Below are 27,709 nucleotides of genomic sequence, written 5' to 3'. Positions count from 1 at the left end.
GAATGTTCCAGCTTCCTAGTCAGTGTATTAAATACATCACATGGATCTGTTCTGTAGATGTTTATTAATTCCATATGTATATGGAACATATATCACAACAGATATGAAAGAAAACCAAGGGAACTGATAAAGACCTATAAAGCTAGATAATTACAAGGATTCCATGCTTATGAGAGGATAGGGGAAAGGCTGAAGGAGATATACATTGAAAGAAATGGATTTCTCCACAGTAAGCAAACAACCCAGTTTTCCCCAGGTTGTTGCTTGATCATTTGAAGGAACAATTCTATACTGGCACAAACTGCAATACAAGAAAAACTTATACACAAAGGAGACTGCTTGGACAGTCAATGTCTTTTACCCTTGCTATTGTTTCAGATACTTGTGCTTGAATAGAAGCTGGTATCTTCAAAGTCCAGCTTCTCTTTTTACACAGTCTTGCAGTGAAGTTATCCTGTTTGTGACATCATATTCAGTTTCGGCAGAAATTAATGCGATGTCATAACGCACATGGATATATCTGGGAAGGAGGATGCCAGCTAACTACAGACAACTACAGCAGCACCAGAGGAGATGGGAGAACTGGCTGCTCTGCGAGGAGGAAATTGGCAGCTATCCATCAAGACCAAGAACTGGTATGCTGTACTGGCAACAGCAGGTGAGGAACAGATCCCCATGGCTGAGGAGGAATAGCCATTCACTCCCCCTAGGCTGGGAGGTGCACTGCCACCGCACCTACGAGGAGGAGACGTTGCTGGTAGCCAGGGACTCCTTGCTGACGGAAACAGAGACAGCTATCTGCCAAGCTGACATTATGTGCCGAGGGTTATGCTGCCCGCCTGGAGCCCGCACCTGAGACATTATGGAAAAGATGCCGAAGCTCCTCCAACCCTCTGATCCCTATCCTTTGATGCTCATCCATGTGGCCACTAATGATACTGCCAGGTCTGACTCTGAGCAGATCAGCTGTGTGATTACAGGGCTCTGGGAACGAAGGTGATGGGGTCAGAGGCACAGGTTGTGTTCTTATCTATCCTTCCAGTTGAGGGTTAGTGCCCAGGCAGGGACACATGCATCCTGTAGATGAATGCGTGGCTGCACAGATGGTGTTGATGGGAGGGCTTCGACTTTTTTGACCATGGGATGCTATTCCAGGAAGAAGGTCTGCTGGGAAGAGATGGGGTCCACCTGACCAAGAAGGGGAAGAGCATCTTCGTGCACTGACTTGCCAACCTAGTGAGGAGGGCTTTAAACTAGCTTTAATGACAGCAGGTGACAAAAGCTCAGGTAATTATTAAAAAAAGTGACCTTAACAGATGGTCAGATGTTGAGGGGAGGACGTGGAAAATTACAAAAGGGTCAAAGGAGTAATAAGAAGGAAATCAGGGGGGAATCTGATCAACATTTTAGATGTTGATACACAAATAAAAGGAGTAGGGGAATAAACAGGAAGAGCTGGAAGTATTAGTACATAAGCTAAATTATTATTTAATTGGCATCACAGAGACTTGGTGGGATAATGACTGGAATATTGGTATAGAGGGGCATAACTAGTTCAGAAAGGACAGGTGGGGGGGAAAAGGGAGGATGGGTTGCACTGTACATAAAGGATACATACACTTGTTCTAAGGTCCAGAAGGAGGTTGGAGACAGACCAGTTGAGAGTCTTTGGGTTCAGATAAAAGGGTTAAAAAATAGGGATGATGTCATGGTGGGGGTCTACTATAGACTACCAAATCAGGAAGAGGAGGTGGACAAGCCATTTCTCAGACAAATAACAGTAATAGCCAAATCACAGGACCAGGTAGTAATGGGAGACTAACCACCCAGATATCTGTTGGGAAAGTGATACAGCAAAACACAAAATTTCCAATGAATTCTTGGAATGTATCAGGGACTATTTTTTGTTCCAGAAAGTGGATAAAGAAATTAGAAGACAGCTATTTTAAACTGTCATTTAGGGCAGCTCTGGGGTCCCCCCCACCAGGTTGGGGGCTGGGAGCGGAGAGGGTGGGGCTGGCTGGGAGCTCCAGCCCCAGGGCAGAAAATGTCACGGAGGTCAATTGAAGTCATGGATTCTGTGACATAATTGTAGCCTTACTAATAACTGCTGACATCAAGAAAGCTGAGGTGCTTAATGCCTATTTTGCTTCAGTCTTCACTAAAAAGGTGACCACCAGATACTCTACACAATTAATATTAACAAGCAGGGGGAAGGAATGCAAGCCAAAATAGGAAAAGTACAGGCTAAAGACTATTTAGATAAATTAGATGTATTCAAGTCATCAGGGCCTGATGAAATTCATCCTAGAGTACTTAAGGAACTAGCTGAAGCAATCTCGGAGCCATTAGCAATTATCTTGGAGAACTTCTGGAGGACAGGAGAGGTCCCAGAAGACTGAAGAAGGGCAAATATAGTACCTATTTTTTAAAAGGGGAACAAGGAGGAAATGAGAATTATAGACCAGTCAGCCTAACTTCAATACCTGGAAAGATACTGGAGCAAATTATTAAACAATCAATCAATTTGTGAGCACTTGGAGGATAGTAGGGTTATAAGGAATAGTAAGCATAGATCTGTCAAAAACAAATCAGGCCAACCAATTTAATTTCCTTCTTTGATAGGCTTACTTACTTAGTGGATGGGGGGGGGAGCAGTAACCATGATATACCTTAATTTTGACACAGTTCTGCATGACATTCTCATACGCAAACTAGGGAAATGTGATCTAGATGAAATTACTATAAAGTAGATGCACAAATGGTTGAAAGAACATACTCAAAGAGCAGTTATCAATGGTTTGGTGTCAAATTGGGAGGGCATATCCAGTGGGGTCCTGCAAGGGGTCAATCCTAGGTCCAGTACTATTCAATATTTTCATTAATGATTTGGATAATAGAGTAGAGAATATGCTGATAAAAATCTGCAGATGACTCCAGGCTAGCAGGGATTGCAAGCACTTTGGAGAACAGGTTTAAAATTCAAAATGACCTTGACGAATTAAGAGAATTGGTCTGAATTCAAGAAGATAAAATTTGATAAAGACGAATGCAAAGTACTTCACTTAGGAAGGAAAAATCAAATGCACAATGCAGAATAATAACAATAAAGGATCTGGGGGTTACAGTGGACCACAAATTGAATGAGTTGAATGAGTCATCAATGTGCTGCAGCTGCAAAAAAGGCGAATCTGATTCTGGGGTGTAATAACAGGAGTGTTGTATGTATGATACTGGAGGTAATTGTCTCACTTTACTTGGCACTGGTGAGGCCCCAGCTGGAGTACTGTATCCAATTCTGGGCACTACAATTTAGGACAGATGTGGACAAGTTGGAAAGAGTCCAGAGGAGAGCAACAAAAATGATAAAAGGTTTAGAAAACCTGACCTATAAGGAAAGGTTAACAAAATGGGGCATGTTTAGTCTTGAGAAAAGAAGACTGAGAGGGAACCTGAGAACAGTTTTCAAATATGCTAAGGGTTGTTATAGAGAGAATGGTGATCAATTGTTCTCCATGTCCACTGAAGGTAGGACAAGAAGTAATTAGCTTAATCTTCAGCAAGGGAGATTTAGGTTAGATATAAGGAAAATCTTTCTAACTATAAGGATAGTTAAGCTCTGGAATAGGCTTCCATGGGAGATTGTGGTTGCCATCATTGGAGGTTTTTAAAAATAAGCTGGACAAACACCTGTCAGGGATCGTCTAAGTTTACTTGGTCCTGCCACAGCACAGGGGGCCGGATTTGATTATTTCTCAAGGTCCCTTCCAGCCAAACATTTCTATGATCAACACATCCTTACAGGATAAATAGAAGACAAAACAGGCTGGAAAGAAGACCATCTAACTATACCCAATGGAGCCATGCATTCAGTTTCTGCAGAAATCTCTCTGAATTCAGGTAGAATACAGTATCTCACTGGATGCTTACATACTTAATAGGCTCATTTGTCTTGGGGAGCCATCTGTGGAGCCAAAATAAAACAGAATTGATTTTCCTTCATTACTGCCAGCATCCAGGAACAAAATACTATAAGCCCACCCATTCTCACATTATTGAGAACCACTTCTAAATGGCTTCTGGAGGTACAAATACCCGGTGTGTCCATCCAAAATACACAAATACCTCCAGCCACTACTTGTTTTGAGGATAAAGGTGAATGCTATGAATCAGGTGGTTCTGTAAGATCCCCCTTTCTCTAACATGCGAGCCTTCCTCAAAAAAGGGACACTATTCAAATTATGAAGCCTAAAAATTGACCTCCGGTATTCTGACAGTTACCCATACTGAAATCCTTACCTTAAGAGTTCCAAGCATAAGGGGTGTTTTTCAGTTCAAAGTGATCCATTGCAGCAGCAGCTAAAATAGAAGTTAAAAACCAAGGCCCAGCTTAGTGTGCAACTCACTGTAAATACACTGGTGTGCATAGAACTTCGCATCATGAATCAGGTGCACCAGGTTATTTATGAAGATTCACACATCAAGCCAAACATTTGTTTTTGTATTTTTCCTGCTACAACAAGGGTAAGAATCAGTTTTGTGTGTGTGTGTGTGTGTGTGTGTAGTGTGGGGCAAGAGCTACATGCCAGGAATCCTTCAGGCAAGAATTGCAACATAGGATAACTGTTTGTGTAGGTAAATCTTTAAGCATAACATTAATAGTGCCCCTTTAATATGCTACAATAGAGTCCTCTATACAATATTCCTAACAGGACTATGATGCCTTGTCCCGAGGAGACAAAGATACAAGATAGCCAACTTGATTAGCGCTATTGAAGTTAACTAAACCACAGACCTCTATGGTGTTATTTAAACATCTTGCAAGAAGACAATCTTTCACATGGCTGCCAGTTTTTTTCAAGAGGTTCATCTCAATCATGCTGGAAGGGCATAATGAGTGGGGTCCCAGAGGGATCAGTTCTGGGTCTGGTTCCATTCAATATCTTCATCAATGATTTAGATAATGGCATAGAGAGTACACTTAAAAAGTTTGCGGACGATACCAAGCTGGAAGGGGTTGCAAGTGCTTTGGAAGATAAATTCAAAATGATCTGGACAAACTGGAGAAATGGTTTAAGTAAATAGGATGAAATTCAATAAGGACAAATGCAAAGTACTCCACTTAGGAAGGAACAATCAGTTGCCTACATATGAAATGGGAAACAACTGCCTAGGTAAGAGTACTGCGGAAAGGGATCTGGGGGCCATAGTTGATCACAAGCTAAATATGAGTCAACGGTGTAATGCAGTTGCAAAAAAAAACACAGCAAACATAATTCAGGGATGTATTTAGCAGGAGTATTGTAAGCAAGACACATGAAGTAATTCTTCTACTCTACTCCACGCTGATTAGGCCTCAACTGGAGTACTGTGTCCAGTTCTGGGTGCCACATTTCAGAAAAGATGTGGACAAACTGGAGAAAGTCCAGAGACGAGCAACAAAAATGATTAAAGGTCTAGAAAACATGACCTATGAGGGAAAATTGAAAAAATTGGGTTTGTTTAGTCTGGAGACGAGAAGACAGAGGGGACATGATAACAGTTTTCAAGTACATAAAAGGTTGTTACAAGGAGCAGGGGGAAAAATTGTTCTTCTTAACCTCTGAGGATAGGACAAGATAGGAATCAATTATGAAATACTTAGAGGAGAGGAAAGTGATCAGGAACAGTCAGTATGGATTCATCAAGGGGAAGTCGTGCCTGACTAACCTAATTGCCTTCTATGATGAGATAACTGGCTCTGTGGATGAGGGGAAAGCAGTGGATGTGTTATTCCTTGACTTCAGCAAAGCTTTTGATACGGTCTCCCACAGTATTCTTGCCGCCAAGTTAAAGAAGTATGGGCTGGATGAATGGACTGTAAGGTGGATAGAAAGCTGGCTAGATCGTCGGGCTCCAGGGGTAGTGATCAATGGCTCCATGTCTAGTTGGCAGCCGGTTTCAAGCGGAGTGCCCCAAGGATCGGTCCTGGGGCCGGTTTTGTTTAATATCTTTATTAATGATCTGGAGGATGGTGTGGACTGCACTCTCAGCAAGTTTGCAGATGACACTAAACTGGGAGGCATGGTAGATACACAAGAGAGTAGGAATAGGCTACAGAGGGACCTAGACAAATTAGAGGATTGGGCCAAAAAAAACCTGATGAGGTTCAACAAGGACAAGTGCAGAGTCTTGCACTTAGGACGGAAGAATCCCATGCACTGCTACAGACTAGGGACTGAATGGCTAGGTAGCAGTTCTGCAGAAAAGGACCTAGGGGTTACAGTGGATGAGAAGCTGGATATGAGTCAACAGTGTGCTCTTGTTGCCAAGAAGGCTAACGGCATTTTGGCTGTATAAATAGGGGCATTGCCAGCAGATCGAGGAACGTGATCATTCCCCTTTATTCGACATTGGTGAGGCCTCATCTGGAGTACTGTGTCCAGTTTGGGGCCCCACACTACAAGAAGGATGTGGAAAAATTGGAAAGAGTACAGCGGAGGGCAACAAAAATGATTAGGGGTCTGGAGCACATGACTTATGAGGAGAGGCTGAGGGAACTGGGATTGTTTAGTCTCCAGAAGAGAAGAATGAGGGGGGATTTGATAGCTGCTTTCAACTACCTGAAGGGGGGTTCCAAAGAGGATGGAGCTCGGCTGTTCTCAGTGGTGGCAGATGACAGAACAAGGAGCAATGGTCTCAAGTTGCAGTGGGGGAGGTCTAGGTTGGATATTAGGAAACACTATTTCACTAGGAGGGTGGTGAAGCACTGGAATGCGTTACCTAGGGAGGTGGTGGAATCTCCTTTCTTGGAGGTTTTTAAGGCCCGGCTTGACAAAGCCCTGGCTGGATGATTTAGTTGGGAATTGGTCCTGCTTTGAGGACTAGATAACCTCCTGAGGTCCCTTCCAACCCTCATATTCTATGATTCTATGATAAGAAGCAATGGGCTTAAATTGCAGCAAGGGCAGTTTAGGTTGGACATTAGGAAAAACTTCCTAACTGTCAGAGTGGTTAAGTACTGTAAGAAATTGCCTAGGGAGATTGTGGAATCTCTATCATTGGGGATTTTTAAGAGCAGGTTGGACAAACACCTGTCAGGGATGGTCTAGATAATACTTAGTCTTGCCACGAGTGCAAGGAACTGGACTAGATGACCTCTCAGGAGCTCTTCCAATTCTATGATTCTATGTTAAACAAGAACAGGAGAAAGAGAGCAGGGAAGGATTTTTTCTGTGTTACATGTTTACCCAATGGGAGTGTCAAAGTCAGATTCAGGACTCACAATTTGTCAGACCACTCTGTTTATTAGCAAAGTGCTCTGCTAATACACCCAGATAATGTGAGCACCATGCAAGACTCAAACTATCTTATTTATACAGATAAAAGGGTGCGAACTTAACACGATAACAAAAGGAAGCAGAACTGATAAGTTTACCTGGGGCTAGACATACATATCTTATTTCCTTACTAACTATTACCGATCTCCTGTTAATGTCCCACCATTAGCTTAAGTGGACCCACTGTTTCATACCTTAATATTTCTCTTCCTGACAACTATATTTCAACATTCCTTATTCCTGCTTAAAGGAACATACAGCATTTCTTTAATCCATTCTATTTTTACAATATAATTCATTCTACTTTCACAGAGGAACTGTCTAGATCAAGTATTCCTGAAACAGAGATTATTATTTGCTGCATTAAAAGTGTGTGTGTGTGTAAACAATTTGTTTTAGATTTCCTGATGAGGACCCTGATCCAGCAAAACCGCTTAAGCCAATGCATAGCTTAAGGCATGTGAGTAGTCAGTAGGTCTAAATCACAAGCGTTAGAATTTTGTTTTACTTTATATGTTTTAATCTGAAATAATAATAATAGTAGAATCCCATTTATGGCAAAGACACGTTAGTCCAATGAACCTCTCCCAACAACAGATTTTGGAACAGAATCCATTTTGACAAGGCAACTTCCTTCAGAAATCCATATTCTGGCTTTTCTTTGCTTCCTTGTTAAGTGGTATATTAATTGCTGTGAAGAGATACTGCCCTCACCTTATGCATTCACCAAGAAAAATGATACTTCACAAGAATATCATTGAAGAAAGAGTGTAAGAAATGTGTCTCACTGCCTGGTTGTCAGATAAAAATCTGTATTTTTACAATAAAAAAGTTAAAATGAATAACATCTCCTTCTGCACCATTCCACTGAGCAAACGCTAGAAGATTCTCTACACAGATGTTTTAAGGGTCTGAGCATTTCCTCCCAACCCAAATTGTTCTGCTCTTCAGTACGCGTTAAAAGATGTTGTAAAAGACAAAGTCTACAGTTTTCAATCACTGCTATCTGCCATATCAGGAATTGTAACAAGTTCCACAGACATGTGGTAAAGGGTGTGTGTGGGGGGGAAAATGAGAATGGTCACTTCTTGTTGTGTTCAAATAAGGGAAGATAATGGCAAGATCTCTAAAAATCAGGGAGGAGATCTGTACTTTCGTAAAGCAAGTGACAAAAACAAAAATTGAACACAAGTAAGATATTGATATGCTCCTACCCTCTGTAGGTGGTGAGGCAAATGTAACAGTCACTGTTTCTGTGAGAACATTCCCACCATCTGTGGTCCACTGGAGCTGAAAGGAAAAAGACCTCAGTTCTCAGAAATGGGAAGGGTGCTGAGCAGGATTCCCTACAATACTGGTACAGACTCAAACTACAGTGAAAATGAGTATCAAAACATCTTCTTTCTGTAAGTTTGTGCTTTCTGAGTTTTGGGGTTATTTCTTAAAACTATTAAAGGTGAAGCACTGTGCTTTTAAAAGGATTCTAAACCACTTTCTGTCTGGTAGGTTAAATCCTCCTCAGAACGGGGTTAGACTTTAAAACTGAAATTAGATATATTTTGAACACAAACTATTTGAAAATAATTTTCTCTATCATTTACAGGCTGGAAATTGAACTCAAGGTTCTGCATGTACCCTGCAAAAAGCAGACAACATCAGAAACTCCTAAGAAGGGTAAAGGAATTCTGTGCCCTGCCCTGCTTTAGGTGGGATCACCAACTATTGCAGGAGAACCAGTCTTGGCAGATATTAAAAAACCAAACAAACTTTTCAGCTTTTGTGTAAAGTTTGTGAATTAAGCTCTTAAATACAGTATGTTTTTAACTATTTTTTTAAACCAAACATTTCAATTCACCTTGAAATGTTATGAAATTAAAGCGCCACCAGATCAGCGATATGCAATCTGAGGCTCTTGAAACCTCACTTAGCCCTGCATGCGTTGGCTTGGAGTGAGGCATCACCTGGTGGCTGTCTGGGTCTAAGTCAGTCAAAGACCCAGTGGGAGTCACCAAATCTTGATACCACTTTCTCTATAACATACCAAAAACAAACAAATAAATAATCCATCCATCCATCCCTCATCATCGATAGTTCTCTCTCACCTGGACTGCTGCAACCTCATCCTCTCGTCTCCTCATCTCACACCCATTCAGTCCATTCCTAATGCAATAGACAATATTTTCATCCTCACTCACCACCCAGACCACATTACTCCACTCTTCAAATACCTCTGCTGGCTGCCCTTCATCCAGTTTAGGATTCAAATTGCTGTCTTCAAGGTTATGCACCTGCCTTCATCTCAGCTCTTATTTATTACTATGTCCAACCATAAGGGATGCCACTCCCTTACTTTCCTTCTCATCTCCCTGCCTTCTTCCATGCCATCCCATACATGTGAAACAGACTTCCAGTACCAGCATGCAAAGCATCCATCCTTCTTTTCTTATAAGGCCTACAAATGCTAACCTGTGTCAATATAACATCCTCACCAACGCAGGTCTTCCAGTGCACGTCACTTTTCTATGTCTCTTCAAGTGTTTTTGTCTGATCTTTGGTTCTTTAATGTTAACCTTTAGGCTAAATATTAACCATGCAATTTACAGAACCAAATACACTTCAGGGTGGTGGAGGAGGGCCTGGGCTCCACACGGCTTCCCCGGCGGTGATTTAAAGGGCCCGGTGCTCCAGCCACTGCGGGGAGTCCCAGGCCCTTTAAATCACCGCCGGAGCTCTGGCAGCGGGGCACAGGTGGGGATTTAAAGGGCCCGGGGCTCCCCACAGCGGCCAGAGCCTCTGGCTCTTTAAATCACCGCCAGAACCCAGCTGCCGGAGCCCCGGGCAGTAATTTAAAGGGCTCTGGGCTCCACACAAATTCGGATATAATATGGTAAAGCAGCGGGGCTTGGGTGGCGCTTTAAAGGGCCTGGGGCTCCCCGCTGCTTTACCGCATTATATCCAAATTCGTGTTATATTGGGTGGCATTCTATCTGGGTAGAGGTGTATGCTTAAAAAGGCCTAAATTTAATCTATCCTTCAGACAAAACTTCCTTTGAAAATTAAACTAGTGGGAATACAAAATCAGCGGGAGCTTTGGCTGAATAAAGGCCAAGTAGTAAAATTTAAGTAAAGTCTTCAGGATTCATCTCAGAGATTCAGAAAGAAAGAAGGAGAAGAAAGCGTGAAGCTCCAATAATACCGTTGCTGGGATGCTTTCTGAGTTATACAACATCTCCCCGTTTCCCAAGGACTTCTGCACCTCATGGATGTGGTTCTTGATGTCATTCACAGTTGGGAAGAAGGACAAGTTATGCCTCTCTGGTACTTCCTCAGGCTTGAATAATTCTCGCTCCACAAACTTTCTGTCAAGTATTGGAAAAGGGAGGGGGGAAAAAGGGTGTTGTCAAAAGTTAAAACACACTTACAATATTAGGAGATGTTTCTCCTTCTTCTGCAGTCACCTCTGTCTCTGCCCTCAAATATGTTCCAAACATGTTAAAAATTACAAGACAAGAACAAGTTAGTAGATCCCATGACCTGGCTCTTCTCCTCAGGTATCCTGAGGAGAATTTAACAGAACTAGCTCAATAAAATGTACATTTCCAACACTAAGAAGAAAAGCAGCCCTAGACGGTGATCTGGTATGAGGCAGTGTGAGGAGCTGAACTACCAGGTAGTTATATCTAAGGTAAAGTCCAATTAAAAAAAAACTGAGATGCTAATGTCATATGTGGGGATAAATTCAGCTAATGCTATATGTGGGGATAGATTCGTGAAACAATCAGCATTGCCACATAGCTTCAAGTCAGATTAACTGAATGTATAGTTGATATGGAAAGAAGGCAGTATAATTAGAGTAGATTATGCTATACCTTAGTTGTTTCCTCACTGCATAGACTTGTTCTATTCCCTGAGACACCAGTTCTCGGATTTTATCCGCTACTTGTGGGTGAAGTCGGGAGGGCAAAGTACAGTTCTCATCTCTCACTGCATCTTCCTCTTCCTCAGGAGACGATATGGGGAAAGCGGACGGTGAAGGAGGGAGGCAGGTCTCCATTTCGTGATACTGGTGGGCCTGCTGGGTGGGTAATTGCACATACCATCTGACGAGAAGGAGCGTTTCCAGGTACAATTCCAAAACAAAGACAGTAAAACAAAATCATTTATTTAAATCCTTCCCCAGGAAGGGAACAATGCTATTGAATGAAGACCCTCTAATCAGACTATCAACAAGACTTGTATATATATGCAACTAACAGCATTCATTACTAGCACACACAGCTTTCTCCCACCCCCACATAGGGACAGCGACTATGTCTGCCTTGTACTGCACCAAATACATAGTTAATACTTCAAGTAACAACCAGTTTTTACATAATTTTGAGTACAAACCTAAAACAAAACACTCCCAGAGATTACTCTTTTCTTTCAAGAAGCTTTAAATCTGTGCCCCGAAGCTTCCATAAAAGAGTACAATACGGCAGTACAGGATTTTTGGCTTGAGATCTGAAGGGAATATTCATTGAGCCATCCCTCTCCCTGAATCTCTGCACTGCACCGAGTGTACCATCCGTACAGCTAAGCACTAGATAGGACTCCTTTCGTGTCAATGATCCTCTTAATTGACAAGAAAGGTGGCTATTAATCTAGATGAGGTATTCTTCCTCTCCCACTCCCCCAGCTCCACATATTGCTCTGTAGCACTCCCCAGTCCTGATGGCTCAGTGATGGAGAAAATCAACAAGGAATCAAACACAGCTCTCCCAAATGGCAAAGCAGACATGCAGAGGGTGATGAATCAGTCCATATGGGAGACATCTTAATCAATGCTTTGACACCACATGCTTTCTGACCAATATGTAGATGAAATACATAAATATAGTTGCTCTGATGGACAGTATATCCCAAACATGCAGGGTCCATCTATGCCTTTCTTTTTGAAAGAGTGTGGGACAGATTACGAGTGTGGTATAATCATTAGAGAAAGACTGGACAGCAGCACACTGCGAGGGTTATGCAACTGACTTGCTTTGTAGCTTTGAGCAAATGATTGAACCTCAGTCTCCCAGTCTGAAAACTGGGATTAATAATAATAGATAGTTACTTTGCAGGGATGCATGAGGCTTAATCGTGACGTCCTTTCAGATCCTCAGATGAAAGACATTGCACAGAAACATTGTTATTCCACTTTTTGTTTTTCTATTTATTACTTTTAGGTATTGCATGTAAACAAAAAATAATGTTCAGATAACACTAATTTACACTGACAGACAAATATTCAGACTCACTACCCATGGCTCACTCCACTTTGCCTAAGCATTACAAGCAAATATGGGGCTTAATTCATCTCTGCAAGCAGAGGGGGCGTTAAGCACTCCCTTCAGCCCATGGAGAGAGCTGCACCTCAGGGCGAATTCATCCCTTAGAAAGGGTAGACGGTGGTACTGCTGCCACCAATTCACCAAAGGGAACTACTTTCATTTGCAGTTAGGGCTTCAACAGGGCTATACAGACAGAACCTGCCAAGGAGATGTGCCGATTCATCACATCTTTTGGGTTCTCTAGCCTTCCTTTCTCCCTGGAAAATACCAGTCTGTTCCAGGTCCCCTAATGGAGTATAACTTCATAAAACATCCTCACCTTATGACTCTTACTAGGCAGACATTCTGCCATTGCATGACTGCAGCCTGGATTTTGCTGGCAGAGGTGAATCAAACGCAGAAGATCAAACCCTTTAGGTAGATCCCAGCTACACTTACCCATTAATGAGCCTTCATGTTTACAGTATATAGGTGTTTTAATATGGTTCTTGAAACTGACATTATCTTCACCAAAAATTATTAATGTTCCCTTTTCCTCCCCCAACTCACTATGGTCGTATGCAAATAAGGTAAATGGGTCCAGTACTGCAACCCTTTATTCGTGTATAATCCCACTGATGTCAATAGGTCTATGTAGATACGTTCTACCCACATGAATAAGGGTTTGTAGGGGGGGAAAACCCTTCTTTTGGTCTCTCCGTCAGGTTGTTCACAAAAGTTACCTTTGTGCTCCTTTGATCTTGGGGCTACTCTGGTCCCCTGGCATAAGGAAGAGCAACTGATTTGAGGCTCTGCTACCTCGTGCTGGCTGCCAACAGCCCCAAGGGACTGCTCTGACCACACTCTCCTTCTCTCCCAGTCATGCTCTCTGACAGCCACAGGAAGGCAGATTGTGAAGGAGAAGCCATTACACCAATGTACAGCATCTAAAGATCCTCCCATACTGGGAGTGATCCTCCGATGGTCAGCTGCCTTTGGGACACAAAGCCATCCAGGTTGGGAGAGGTCTGGCTCATTGTTGGTAACACCCACAATCCTATAACTGCTTCAGTCTGTATTCTGAAGCGTATTTTACATAACTCCCACAGCACAGTATATTACACATTTACAAAACACTTAGGAGTTCCTTGTGAATGGTTTTCTACCTTTTACAAGATATTTTAATGAAGCCCCTTTTAAAAATAGCCAAACAACTGATTTTCCTTCTCCCCCAACCCCCATTTGTCCAGATAAGAAACGAGTGGAAATTTCACCTGAGGACCCCTCCAGCATCTATAAAGTTCTTCTTCAGCATGTTGAAAGCTTTCTCTTGCTCCATTCTTATGATTTTCTTGTCAATTTTGGGGTCAGTGGGAACTCTATACTCAGGAAACTTTTGAACCTTTTTAATATAGATCCTTCCAAGAAAAACAAAAAAAAAATACAAAAAAAGAAAAATCCAGCTTCATTATCCTTCTGAAGGCAGAAACATCAACTATTTTATTTCAGATTATTTTTATTGTAAAGAAACTGCAGGAAACTCAAGCAAAGAGGTTCAAAGGGTGGAGAAGCCCCAGAAGTACTCTAAAGGACTGGTCGGTCAGGTAAGAAGTGAATTAGAAGAGTGCAGAGCCATTCCTGAAACCCAGGAAGTTGACAGCAGAAAGCTCAAGGGGGGATGAGAACAGAGAAGATGCCACTGGAGTTGGATAGGAAGAGGTCTTTGGTGAATGGCAAGAGCTATACATTCCCTCCAAAATAACAGATTTAGGAGACCTCTCAGATTCTAGCCACATCCACTGTCATGGGAACGTATCCTTCTTCTCTCTAAATGAGCATTAACTCCTACTTGTACCGGAGATAAAGCACAATATATTTATAAATCTATGTCACAACACAGTTACCAGTTAGGTTTCTTGAGATGCAAGCTCTTTTACATCAGTTACCAGCTTCTCCAGACCAGAGCCTTGCCATTTTCAGCTTTGTAGCTAATGCTTACCGTGCTGGACAAGTGGCTTTGTACAGCTGGCAGGAGGCATTTTCCGGCTCGCCAGTTTTTTTGGGCTGGAAACCTTTCCTCCTGGGCCCATACTGGCACTCCATCACAATGGCTCTGCTTCCTGTGGACAGAAAGCAACTGGTTCTGTTATTAATTCAAACATCCAACTGTTCCAGCCAGCAGACGACAACAAAAAAAGATTTCTGAGGAGAGAAGAGTGATTTGAAGCACTTATTTTCATTCTCTTCTTGGAAGAACACATGTTTAGGGTTGTGGGTGCCTGAGTTACTGCTTTCCCCATAATACTACTGAGCACTTATGGAGCACATCACAGTTTCAAAGAACTTTCCAAACTAGCTAATCTTCACAAAACACCTGTGAGGTAGGTAATTAAATATTATCGTAGCCATTTTACAGGGGTAAAAATTGAAACACGAAGTTTTGAAGCCAGATTCTGCCACCTTTACTCATGTTTAGCAGCAGCACTTTACACAATTAGTAGTCTTATGGGTTATTTATTGAGTAAGTTGCTCTTACTAAATGCAAGTCGAGGTGACAGAATCTGGTTCTAAATTATACAGCAAATCAAAGGCACAGCTGAAATCAGAACTTGGGAGTTCCTTACTTCTTGTGCCGTATTCAGTTCTTTAGCCTTGCTGCTACTTGATTTCTTACAGGTTATTAAGGTTTGTGAATTTGATTCCAATTTCTTCTATTAACCAATATTATATCAACATAGTACCCAATACAAATATTACAGTGCAAGAAAGATAGATTTCCACAACATTTGTGCAAACTTCATTAGAGTAATTGGTTTCTTTTATTCAGACATATGGCAAAGAGGAGTAAAGTAATATAGGTAGCATGACAGAGCTGGGAAGGGAACCATTATTTGTTTTGAAGAACATTTAACTTTGTTCCCCAGCACCTACCGTTCATAATCCAAATACTGATTTTTAAATACCATTTTCTAGCTTTGAAATAACAGATGCGTTTATTGTGTCACACTGCTGAGATATGAGCTGATTCTAAATGATGATCCATAATATTTTGCATGAGCATGTGACATTAAAATATCAACGCAAATAGAGATGCTATTCAAAAAAGGAACCAGATGATATAGTGGACTAGAGCACTGACTTTTCTTACTGGAAATCTGGGAACAAACATTGGCTTAGATCACAAATGAAAAAGAATTTGATAGTTTCAACCTTGTCCTTGCCTGCATGCATGACAAAAATAATTTGACGGGACCCTGATTTTACCAAGGTCTCAAGTGTCCAAAATCTTACTAAAATCAGGGTTTGGATATTGAAACTTTCTGTTTCACAATACAGAATGTTGGCCAGCTTCTTCAAAGCTAACTGGTTCAGCAGAAGCAGAGGCAGGCCAGGGACTGAAGAACAACTCCACTTATGCAGAGCTTAGAAACTCCACAAGAACAGCACTTCAGTCCTGCACAGCTCAGGACCGCTGCAGGCTTGAAACTCTACTTCTATAGAGCCTCAGTAAGTGTGACACCACAGCAACATAACCAATCTTCAATTAACTAGAAAGTCAAGTTAACTGGGGTTTGGTAAATCAGGGTTCCATTTTAACCCGCAACCTCTGTTCAAAAGAAGTCTAGGTTTTTAATAACAGGGGTGTTCAAACTAGAAGTAAAATTCATAAGTAGAATAGTGTGTACAAAGTATATACAGTGCTTCCCTACCTCTCTGTCTGGCCAAAGCAGGCAATACTAAAACTAGGCTAAATTAATCCACAATATTTTTTAAAACAAAATATTAACTGAGCATGTTTTTACTCTCACTCTCTCTCGGAGAATCATTTGTTAAGCTAATCTCACAAGTTGCTAAAAAGATCTAGTGTCTCTTGGGGTGGGGGGAAAAAAAGCTTGTTTTTCTGGATTTGTCCTTTAATATATTCTTGCACCTCTTCATAGCTGAATGGCCTTAGCTTTAAAATGGGTGATGACATTTCACTTTTTCAGTTACTTTCAGCTCAAACAAATGCATCCTGCAGTCAACCATGTATCGTATCCCATAGGTTCCATTTAATCAAGAAGAGACTTGACCAGTTTCACATCTAAAATTCACACTCACGCTCATACAATACTTGCTTTATGACTCAAGAAATATGAAATCACAAACTGGTAAAGTCTACATATTTATTTAGAAGAGTCATCTCTCTGGTTAAGTTTTCTGAAAAAATGTTTTAGAGTGATTTTAAATACCTTATAGATTCCTACTGCCCAAGGTTTTCAGCAGGACCCCCAGAAACCTTAGTAATGTTGATGGATCAATCCCTTACCACCCTCATGAAAACTTCAATGTCCATACAGAGCAGACAGGACCCTCATCTTTAAGGTCTCCTTCAAAAAATGTTTATGGTAATTAACCTAACTCTAAAGGATGAAGGGCTTGAATCACTCACATTGTAACATGAACCTGCGTTCCAGGGAATCTAAATGTTTCAAACTTGGGCTTAGACCACTAAGCCATCCTTTCCCAAGTTTGTGCCTTGATTTTACCAATGCCTAGTAACATTCTGCCAGAATACTAAGGTATAGCTTCATGAGGGTCCTTCTTTTGGCCAACTGACTAATGATTTTGAAACTTTGAAAATAATTATTAAAAAAAAAAGTTAATTACCTGCATTGATAAAAGGGATCCCATCATATGGGACATACTGAGATTTCCACATCAACCGTGTGGCGGGTTTGGCTGGGCTTGGAGACTGGCGCGTCCCCCACACACTTTGTGTTTGCTGCTTGTGTAGCGTTAGAACACTCTCTAATTCTGTCTCGCTCACACAATAGCCGCGGTACGAGTCCCCAATTTTCTGCATGGAAAGGAGGTGAAATAATAGGATTATTCACCAATCTGACTGCTGTCGGTACCCAAGAAAATGAATGCAGTCAGGGACTCTGGCATGGTGGCAGGCGAGGAGACTGTCTGAAATGCTTTGTGCACTGGTTGCATCACAACCAGATTTACCATAGGGTCTAACACAAGACCAACCTTCAGTGAGCTCATACCACAGGTGTTTGTCAGCAATCTGAGATCGTAAGTAAAATACTCTGAATGTCTGAGCATTGGTCCATTATTATAACACAGTTATCTACAGTATAACCCAGTTTCTAAAGGTTTTGGAGATATGCAAAATCTTCCAAACACAAATACATTTTGGGTAGGTGAGGGAGCAAGGCATGCAATCAGGAGTTGTAACTGACCTTCCATTAACTGATATTTAGGTAAATGGGGTTAGTCTCTATTACCAAAAGACAGAACCAAATGAGTTCCTTTATCCTGGACCATTCCCTTCATTTCAGACTTTTCTACTAAAATAAATACTTATTAAATGCCAGTGAATTTTAGAAAATATTTTTGGTGACCTGCTGGTCACATCTAAGAGAAGGAACAAATAATTCAAGCAGAGTTTCTGTCACACACACCAGTCACAGTCAGTCACTTGCATGCCATCTTGCATCACATCTCCAGCTGACTACAACAGACCTCTGTGGGCTCAGTGCTAAAAGTTCTTCACACTGACTCCACTTGACTTTTGTTGTTGGCTATCTGCTAAATGTATAAGCAAATTCACACCTCAGCACCTCACGCAGCATCCAGACTCTGCAGTTGGTCATCAATGGGCTTCATCTATACCCCAATCCACCAACCAGGAAACAGATGAGAAAACCACAGAACGAAAAACAAATGCCATACAGCACATAGCTGGCACCCGCCCCACCCCTCCCTCCGAGATGCTACAGGTTTTCTGCAAACCATTCTGGAGCAACTTGAAAATAAATACAACCTCTTTGGGCTGCGGAGCTGGAAAATGTATGTGCTAGAAAAACTATAGTAGCAGATACTTTGCTAGATGCCAGACACAGAAAGTGAGCACATTAAAACCCTTATGAAAGAAATGATTCAGAGTGGAAAGATGTAACCAGACTTTCAGAAAAGTAGATGATACCATAGATTTTTAAGATGAAAGCTGAAAAGGGCCCAATGTACATAGTAAACCCACTGATGGAAGTACATTTTGTGACTGATAAGGGAGACAGAGACAGAATAAAAAGCAGCAGCAAGAATGCTACTGGACCTTAAGAAAAACCAAAACATGGTAGTGTTTCACTTGACGTCTTCATTCCCCTGATGTTTTTCCGGCCTCTCAGACAATAATAACTTGGCTCCTTTGCAAGTCTATGATTCCATGTTTTCAACCCTGGCAAAAGTAGATGCAACTCCACTGAAGACAATGGAGTTGTGCATACTTACAATATAACTGAATTTGGCCCAAATGATATATCACTAAGATTTGCCGTGAGTGCACATGCTTGCAGAGCGAGAATAATAGTCTTTATTACAAATTTTGATTATCTTTAGAATTAAAAACAAAAAATACAGAGTTGATAGAGTGAAAAATAGGATGGACTGAATCAACCATGACAGCAGAGAAGTAGGGAAGTAAAGCAACTGAATTGGATCTGAAGACAGATAAATCACTGACTCTCAAGAGCATAAAAGCAAAGGCCTTGGAAAGTCTGGTTTTTAAAAATACATGTTCTGAGAGTTCTTGAGGAGGTTGAAGACCCAGACAGAAACACTAGGTAAAATTCTCTCTCTGCAACACTAACATTAACTTTAAGGGAGTTACTCTACGCTGCTGTGTACAGAAAATGTACTGGGTCTTTAGCTATTGGAAGGGCTGCAGGCGCAACTCAGAGAATGGGAAGGCAAAATGCTCGTTGCTATTTCTAGCTGCAAGGACAGAAGAGATTTTGGCATCTGCCAGAAATTTAAAAAAAAAATCTGCTCTGCGCAGGTTGTTAACTCAGCACACAGGTTTGAGAGCATTAAACCAAAGAGAGAACATTTAGTTTTCTCTGGAGAAAACATTCTTGAAAAAAATACATCAGAGAAAATACATTCACTCTATTCTCGGCAATGAAAACAATGGTTACATATAATAAAAACACATTTATTTGGATTCTTTCTTCCACTAAACACCTGATCAGGAAAAAATGATGAAGAATTACACAACGGATTGTGATTTTGAGATCATCATCATTTAACAAGTGGCAGCCTTGTACTTGCTATAATCCCCCCCCCCCAATTACTTTATTTAAGTGCTTTATTTCTTGGGGGTGGGGGGGAGGCTCTCTTTTTTTAAAGTGTTACTTTAGACTTTATTTATTATTTGATTGGGCTAAGTTAAGAAAAAGTTTCACACAGAATTTAAATATTAAAAAGATGGCTGATATCTGCTATACAAACCTTCTTATATTTATTCTTAATCTTATAATGTAGATTAGGCATACCAACACAAGATATCATGTTCCCACAATGGTATACATCCATCACAACAGTAGAGGTGTTCATGCATTCTTACCAGAAGGTCATGAAAACCTGCTCTGAGCGGATTTGCCTGATGGTGGCAGGAATGCCTTCCATTTGTATGTTTATTTTGCTTAGCTCTGAAACTGGTAATATTACCTTGTATTTAGTCTTGTATGTTTCACTCGGTCAACATTCTAGTCTACACTAGAATATAAAATACAGAACAAGCTGATACAATTAAACATATGCCCGACAACCACTATCATCAGGCAAATGCCTGAAAAAAAACAAACCCAACCCCCTGCGCCATGCTGGTCAACAGATTTGGGCTCTGTGAGACCAATGAGGGGAACAACTTCTAGAGAAAAAGGACCTCCATTGAGATTCCTTGCCTCCAGCCCTCCTCTACATTCAAATCTTAGGGATTTCTTAGCTCAGACACCCAAGGTTGAGCTCAAACCATCACAGTGTTACACACAGAAAGAGGAAGTCTCAGGTTGCCTGGACCCAGACCACATAAGGTTCTGCTGATCATACTAAACATCTTGAATTGCATGTAGAAGTGAACTGGAAGTCCATCATCACTGCAGAGAATTGGTGCAACATACTCCCTGCAGCCAGGTCTGCTATGTAAGTGAATAGCTGTATTCTGCAACAGCTGAAACTTCTGTGCCTTCAAGAGTAGCTCCACCTACAGCACATGGCAGCAATCCAATCTGACGGTCATAAAGCTATGAGGCTAGTTAGTAGAAGGATGTCTAGTGAGAAATACAGTAACTTTACAGTAAAAGTTTGCAATTGCCTAGCCAAACACGGATGATAAATAATTGGTCTTTTGGGCCAATTATGCTACCTGGGAAGCCAGGTGCAGTGAGGTTATCCAAACGAGCATCAGATTACACACCTCCTTTACAAAAGGCAGGAACAGGTCTTCAATATGGGAGCAAATACATCACCACCACACTTTCCAGAGGCTTCCTTAATCAACACCTCATCTTATTCTCATTCAAGCCCCTACGTCTGCCAGGTACAAGGACAATGGATACACCATCCTAGTGAGGTAAAACAGGCCTACAGTTGTATGTTGTAAGTTGATGGCCCTATAGCCCAAATAAAGTCAGTCTCCCACCGCCGCTTTACTTACACATAGAACAGAGTATTTTTCTCAAAAAGGGACCTTCCGATGGATGATTAGTTGTCTTATACCAACCCCTGGGATCTTTCTGAGAGGAAATAATGGAACCACAGGACGCATGAACCTATCTGCTCCAGTCATGGTCCACAAAAACTTGCACAACTGTCCAATGGATCTGGCTTCTAGGAATGCTGTGAAGTGTTCAACATCCTGCCACACAGCCGAAAAGGCACTTCATTAATTCAGCCCATCAGAAATACTTTACTGTAAATTATAATCCTTCACTTAAAAAATAAGCTACATCAAAATGTCTGCTCCGATTCACCTCAATGAAGTAAACTCCATAGCTTACCTGGGCCATTTAAATGCACCGACAAAGCTCGTAGTTTTGCATAAGTGATGTGTGATAAGTTGCCTGAACAGAACAGATGTAGGGAGAATGGCTCAGCTAAGCACAGGAGGAGCATGGTCAGCAACAGCCCTTAATGCTGACTTGGGAAAGGTGCAGCTTTTGCTGCTCTGTGCTTATTGCCAGACAGACATCAGTCCTACAGTCATGCACTGGAGCTGAGGCGCTGACTGCCTCACCTTCTTGAGCTGCGGAATGCTACTGGGTCCTGAGCCTAGTGCTCAAGGGAACAACAATTTTGTACTGCAGTCAGCTCCTGCACAAGCACAACAGGTAAAGCCCCCATGTGCTATTTTCTCCCAGGGCATCCGTGCAGGCACTAACATTGTTCACGTTCAGTTTGTCCTGAAAAGTGACTGAAAAAGTGGAATTCTGGGATACTATGTTTATTGTCCCCAGGGTGCTCAGCTCAGCGGAGAAGTAAAGAAGAGTTTTCTCTAACTGTCAGCCCAGCAAACTTAGCTCGGGTTCTTTCCTTCTAACATATCGCCAGCAATGAAGGGTTCCACAGGACAAGCTTGGCTAAATTACATCTGAAAACCCCAGATTATGCCCTCAATGACACCTGTGCAATCCAATGGGCTTGCACAGTATAACCGACTGGGACTTAGTAAAACAATTCTGCTGATGATACACAAGAAGGAATGGAATTCAGCTCATTCCTGCTCTCCAGGGCTAACAAGAATAAAAAGCAGTAAAACAATAAAACTTATTTTTGTTACTAAAGGGAACAACACGCCTCTGAATAGTTCTGTGGAGCAGCAGAGACCAGATCTTACATTCTCACTATTCAGAGTAGAACTGGCATTTTAAACGGAAGCAGTATTTTTTTCTTTTTCTTACAATTTTAGAACATTAAATGCTATATGAATGCAGATCTTACAGTTATGAATTTAAACACAGTAGGTGGAAATGTGAAAGGGGACTAAGGGACTCAGGGACCTAAGCCCCATTGATCTTCAAATAAAGTTTTATATAAAATAAAATACTTTTAATAAATTATTAACAGATGTTACGCAAATGTTACAGTTAGGAGCAGCATGTGTGATATAGATGGCTATAAGCACAATAGAAGGGATTAGAGATGATTATCTGCAACGAATTGACCTGTTGGACTCTACCAGCTGATTAATCATTTATTAACCTGTTATAAACTATGTATAAATGGAACCTTAATATGAAGTATGACCAAAAATTCTATCCCCAAATGATATGAGAGCTTTAACTTTGCAATATCCTAACAAGATTAACTCACCTATGTTGTACATACTGCACATATTTTTAACAGTCAAATTAGTAATCAAAATTAATGTTCAATATGGTAAAGTTAACGTTACCAATTTCCTGGCTTTTGGGTGTGTATATCAATATACATAATACTATATTAACACTTGCATGTGATAAATAAGGTATTATCTGTGTTTTTTAATGAGTTTACAGATTATTTGAAAGTGTGCACAGAGAGGAATTTTCAATTGCTCAGGAATTTAAAATCAACTGATGTCTACATGTGTCAGCAGCATCACATTTAGCCACAAAGTGACATTTCTGCAATCAGACATTTGACAGCTTAAGAATATGTAGTTCTCAGATTTAAAAGCTGCTGACTCCTGGTTTAGTTAAAATGGCATGCTAGGTGGAAAGTTTAATTTAAACCGACTATGTAAATTCTGTGGCATTTATCAGGGTGCAATGCTTGCACTATATAAATGGAAATAAAATCATTTTATGGATTTTTTTAAAAAATAACTAAGAGTAGGAAGGGGATCAGTCTGGTTTATAAATGTAAAGAATTTTCTATAACAAAATTAGCGGCATATGGGAAAGCTAAAGGAAAAAATATTCACTTCAAGGAAGAAAAATAATTGATAATATGAGAAAAGTCCTTTGATGAATGAGAGAAACAAGTACATATTGTGGTATCTGGGATAGAAGACTATTAAGTAAAGTTGTGTGATTGTATTAAAATATAAATGCCCTTCTGGAATGTTGATATTATGGTACCTTTACTCTCGTAGACTAAGGGTCTGATCCTGCAACCAGGCATGGACCCATACTCTCAATAGCAATCCCATTGAATTCAATCCTATGAGACTACTCATGAAAGTAAAGTTACAGGCACAGTTGCAGGCTTGGGCCCCAAGAAAGAAATTCTCCAATTAATGGATTGTTAAATGCAATCAAATGAAGCAGTGTCTAGTACAAACCACTGCGGTTTGCACAACACCCAAGAATGGCTATAAAGCACTTGCACTTTTTAAAAGTGGCAGACTTTTTTATTTATAGCACTGTGAAATTTAAAATGCAAACAATCTACATAACTAACATTTTTATTCTGTGAGTTTCTTAATCTAGATGAACTGAGTAGAATTAGGATTGTTTGCAGCCCACCTCGCAGTTCCTGAGACGACGGGCCCACGTAGGAGTGTTTGGGGGCAGTGGCTGGAGAGGGACAGGAAAAAGGTCTTCCACTATCCTGAAAAATAATGCAATAAACATATAGACAGATAATCAAGAGAGTGACATCAAATCCAAAGTAAAGGCAATATATGAGTCCCTTTGTCAATATCCTTGTATTATGACTGCAGTTAACTTTTATTGCCAAACTGTAGATACTGTAACAACACCTGTAACTGACAATTATCTTTAGAAACTTATGAAAAAATTCATTCTCAACATGACTCACAATTACTGTAAAACTTCACACGATGCCATATTTTAAAATGCCACTCTCTGGCTTCTGTATTCTCCTATTTAGTTGGGTCGCCTAATTCAGCAAAGCACTTAAAGAAGAGACCTGAGCACTTAAGAATAGACCTGAGGAAGAGCTCTGTATAGCTCCAAGGTTTGTCTCTCTCAGCTACAGAAGGTGGTTCAATAAAAGATTTACCTACCCACCTTGTCCCCCCCCCAAAGCTCTTAAGCACATACTTAAAATATAAGCCATATAGCTTCCTGATAAAAATCACAGCTAGAACACTGTTAAAACAGACTGGTGGAGTTTGTTAAAGATTCCAGTATACAAGGAGGTCCATGGTAGAATTCTGGAGCCTACACTGACATCAAATATATGTTAAATGTTACTTGTTTTCAAATATAGCAATTCTTAGATTATTGAAAACAGCTACCAAAAAGTGCTTCATGTGAGCATCATGGGGTCCCTACACGAAGGGTCACATTTTGTTTCTAACTCCCTAAATCCATCAAGATCTGTCTACCATTCCAAGTAAATCACCTACTGCCAACACAAAGAGCCCTAAAATCCAGCTACAGATATGTTTGGCTTTCAGGACATTTATTTTCCTGCATAACATCTCCAAAAACTTACATTAGAACATCTGTTCACAAAACATTTTTACTACATTTTAGAGACATCTTCAATATAGTCAGTTTGCAAAACAACATTATGCTGCAGTGATGATGACCTAACATGTTTGCTTTCCCACCAAATCCTAATGTAAGAAGGCAGGCTCACCAAAGAGGGCACACACGAAATAAAAGGTCAAAATTACAATTTGTAGAGATTTTCTCTTTTTAAAATCAAAATTAATTATATGAAAAGGAATCCTAATTTATTATCAACTAAAAGCACAAGAAATATAGTGTATTGTTGTATTGGAACCAAAAGGATATAAGAAAAAAGTGAGAAAGTAGCTTATTTCTAATTTTAAGAAATCATGCTGCATTAATATACTTTTCAAAGGTCAACTATAGGAAAACTCTGTTAGCAAAGATTTCTACACAGAGTTCTCAGAAGAAGCTCAAAGAGTGTCCCCCTGAACATCAGCTGAAATAGGGCTTTCCCATTGACACCAACAGCTTCTCTGTACCTAACTGACTCTGAGTTCTTTCAAATTCCATTTTAAGATTCCGCTCTTCTCTTTGGCCTAGAATTCCTAATAAACAGCCTCCCTCCCATATAGCAAATAAAAGAAACTTTACTCAGATTCATGATTTCCCTATGCTCAGTCACTTTCAGATCTCATTTACACCAGTATTAATCTGGAGTAACTTCAATTATTTAAATGGAATTATTCTAAATGTACACCAATATGAAATCAGAATACATCCCACTGTCTCTGGAATTTAGATATTTTACCCCTCTTCCCAGGGCAGTGGCACATCTACAGCTGTTCCCTGTATGATATATTGCAGCCTACAATATGTCATTCAATAGCATTTACAGACTGCAATCACTTGTGGAGAGTTCTATAATAATTTTGTAATAACAATTACAAAAATGAACTGAAATTGACGATATGACTAATTGTATGTGTCAGTGGTGCAAAGTGATACTTGATCTGCTCTTTACCTTCTCACCTACCTGGCTGTCGTCTTTTTGGACACTGTGAGAGATGCTTGGGGATGAAGTATGTAACTGCTTGTACTGTCTGTGATAGCAGCCACTGCTACTGTCTGCAAGTTCCCGTCACTGCGTTTCTCTTCTGAAACATCTTTGGGGGAAAAAAACCACACCACCCTCCTGTTTAATAACTGCACAAAGAACGGGGAAATGACAAGTTATGATTTATTGTGATCTGTTTGAAAAGCAAGCATTTTTGCACATGAAATAAAGGAATGGAGTGGATGGCACATTATAGAGAAATTAAATAATTATGAATGAATAGTGATGACTTATAAAATGTAGGAATATGCATGCAAATACATCATTGATGTTATACTGTTTCATCTTTGTAACTCCACTATAGCAGATAAATCCCTACATGATTAAACAAATAATTACAACTTGTAAAATAATCTGTCCTACATTTTCAAAAATCTATATCATAGTTGCAAGTCTAACCCTGGTGGCTACAAATTACACCTCTATTCGCTTTATTATTTTCAACAAGGGAGGTTTAACTAAAATCTGTTTCGTACCTAATCAGGAGCAAACAAATGGGTAGGCCCATGCCTCAGGTCATTCCATCTAAGCATGCAAGGACATCTTCAATATACAGTAAATGACTAATCCTAACGGATGTATGCATTGCTGTTGTAGCTGTGTGGGTCCCAAGATATTAGAAAGACAAGATGAGGCTTGCAGTTTGGAGGGGACAATGCCCCTCGGCCCCCACAAACCACGCCCATGATCATACTTATCACTTATATAGTTCTTTTAATCTTCAAAATAACATATTACCACAAATTAATCCTTACATCCCTAGTAAAGTACGTTTTTATTACTCCCCATGTTATACAGCTAGAGAACTTGAAACAGCAAAGGTATTAGTTCAAGACCACAGAGAGGCTCAGCGTCAATAGTGGGATTATACTTCAAGAATTTGATTCTAAGTCCATTTTTCTTTACTAAAAAATGTAACTGTTATTCAATAAATAGTTAGGATAAACGTTTCATCTACATTTGATCTACTAACAGCAGTTAGTACACACAGCAAATATTCCTAGATTGAGACACTTCCAAATTGTCTGCAGTTAAAGGAAAATTTGAAGAAAAACGTGAATGTAATTAAACCAGTGTTTGAGAACGAAGAAAAATTCTTGGTAGATGTGGTGCAGAGATCATTCACATAGAAAGGCCTGTGGAAGTTTGTTAATGAGTATCTCTTTATGAAATTCTGAGCAGCAGAACTTGTCTCTGAACTTTGGGATAAACAGATAAAGCCTCGTGTTCAGCTAAACTTACAAGCGAACAATCAAATTTTTGCAATTCCACTAGTTGCCTAAATTGTTCTTAAGAAAACAGCAAGCTTATCTGCACATGCAATGGTGTGTTTCATTGCACCTTACTGTGTGCTTAAAATGTATTCTTGATATATCAAGGGTGAAATCCTCCTGGCCCCATGAAATCAATGGCAAAATACTAATTTTTCTTCAGTGAATACCCTAAGTACTCAGTGTATGTGGCTTCAGAGTAGATTTTTTTTTTTTTAATTTCCATTGTCTTCACTGGATCAGGCCCATAATGTAAAAGCACCACTTTTGGCATCATTTACTGCTTTGAAATGAGTTACCTCACTTTTATAAATTCAAACAATATCACAATAACTTCAAACTGGCAGTACCTGCTAACAGACTTGTCTGACTCAGCACAAGCATTAATACTTTTTTCCCAGTAGAAATTATTAAAGTAGATGTTAAACATTTTTTAGTGCAACATCCCAAAAGTCTCAATTTGGAAACATAATAAAATCCTTTTAAAATTTTTGAAAACCCCAAACATGTAATTATGTACTGCTTTTCT

General features: G+C 40.3%; 1 protein-coding gene across 3 annotated transcripts in view; it reads right to left on the bottom strand.

Annotated features, from left to right (window-relative positions):
- The window catches only part of CARF (calcium responsive transcription factor), a 51,418-nt gene that overhangs the window by 9,592 nt on the left and 14,117 nt on the right, over positions 1-27,709 (bottom strand). The window contains exons 5-12 of one of the 3 annotated variants that reach the window (XM_034785947.1): positions 25,829-25,958; positions 23,896-23,980; positions 17,267-17,456; positions 14,616-14,736; positions 13,891-14,034; positions 11,189-11,419; positions 10,516-10,678; positions 8,534-8,609 (exon numbers count right to left, since the gene is read on the bottom strand). In XM_034785947.1, coding sequence (XP_034641838.1) covers positions 8,534-8,609; positions 10,516-10,678; positions 11,189-11,419; positions 13,891-14,034; positions 14,616-14,736; positions 17,267-17,456; positions 23,896-23,980; positions 25,829-25,958 — 1,140 coding nt within the window. Of the gene's footprint in view, positions 1-8,533; positions 8,610-10,515; positions 10,679-11,188; positions 11,420-13,890; positions 14,035-14,615; positions 14,737-17,266; positions 17,457-23,895; positions 23,981-25,828; positions 25,959-27,709 lie in introns of those variants that run through there. The other 2 variants (XM_034785948.1, XM_034785949.1) reach the window with 2 other exon arrangements.

This window comes from Trachemys scripta, chromosome 11, assembly GCF_013100865.1.
Source record: "Trachemys scripta elegans isolate TJP31775 chromosome 11, CAS_Tse_1.0, whole genome shotgun sequence".
NCBI classification, from domain to species: domain Eukaryota; kingdom Metazoa; phylum Chordata; order Testudines; family Emydidae; genus Trachemys; species Trachemys scripta.
This window is presented reverse-complemented; position numbering and strand designations above follow the sequence as displayed.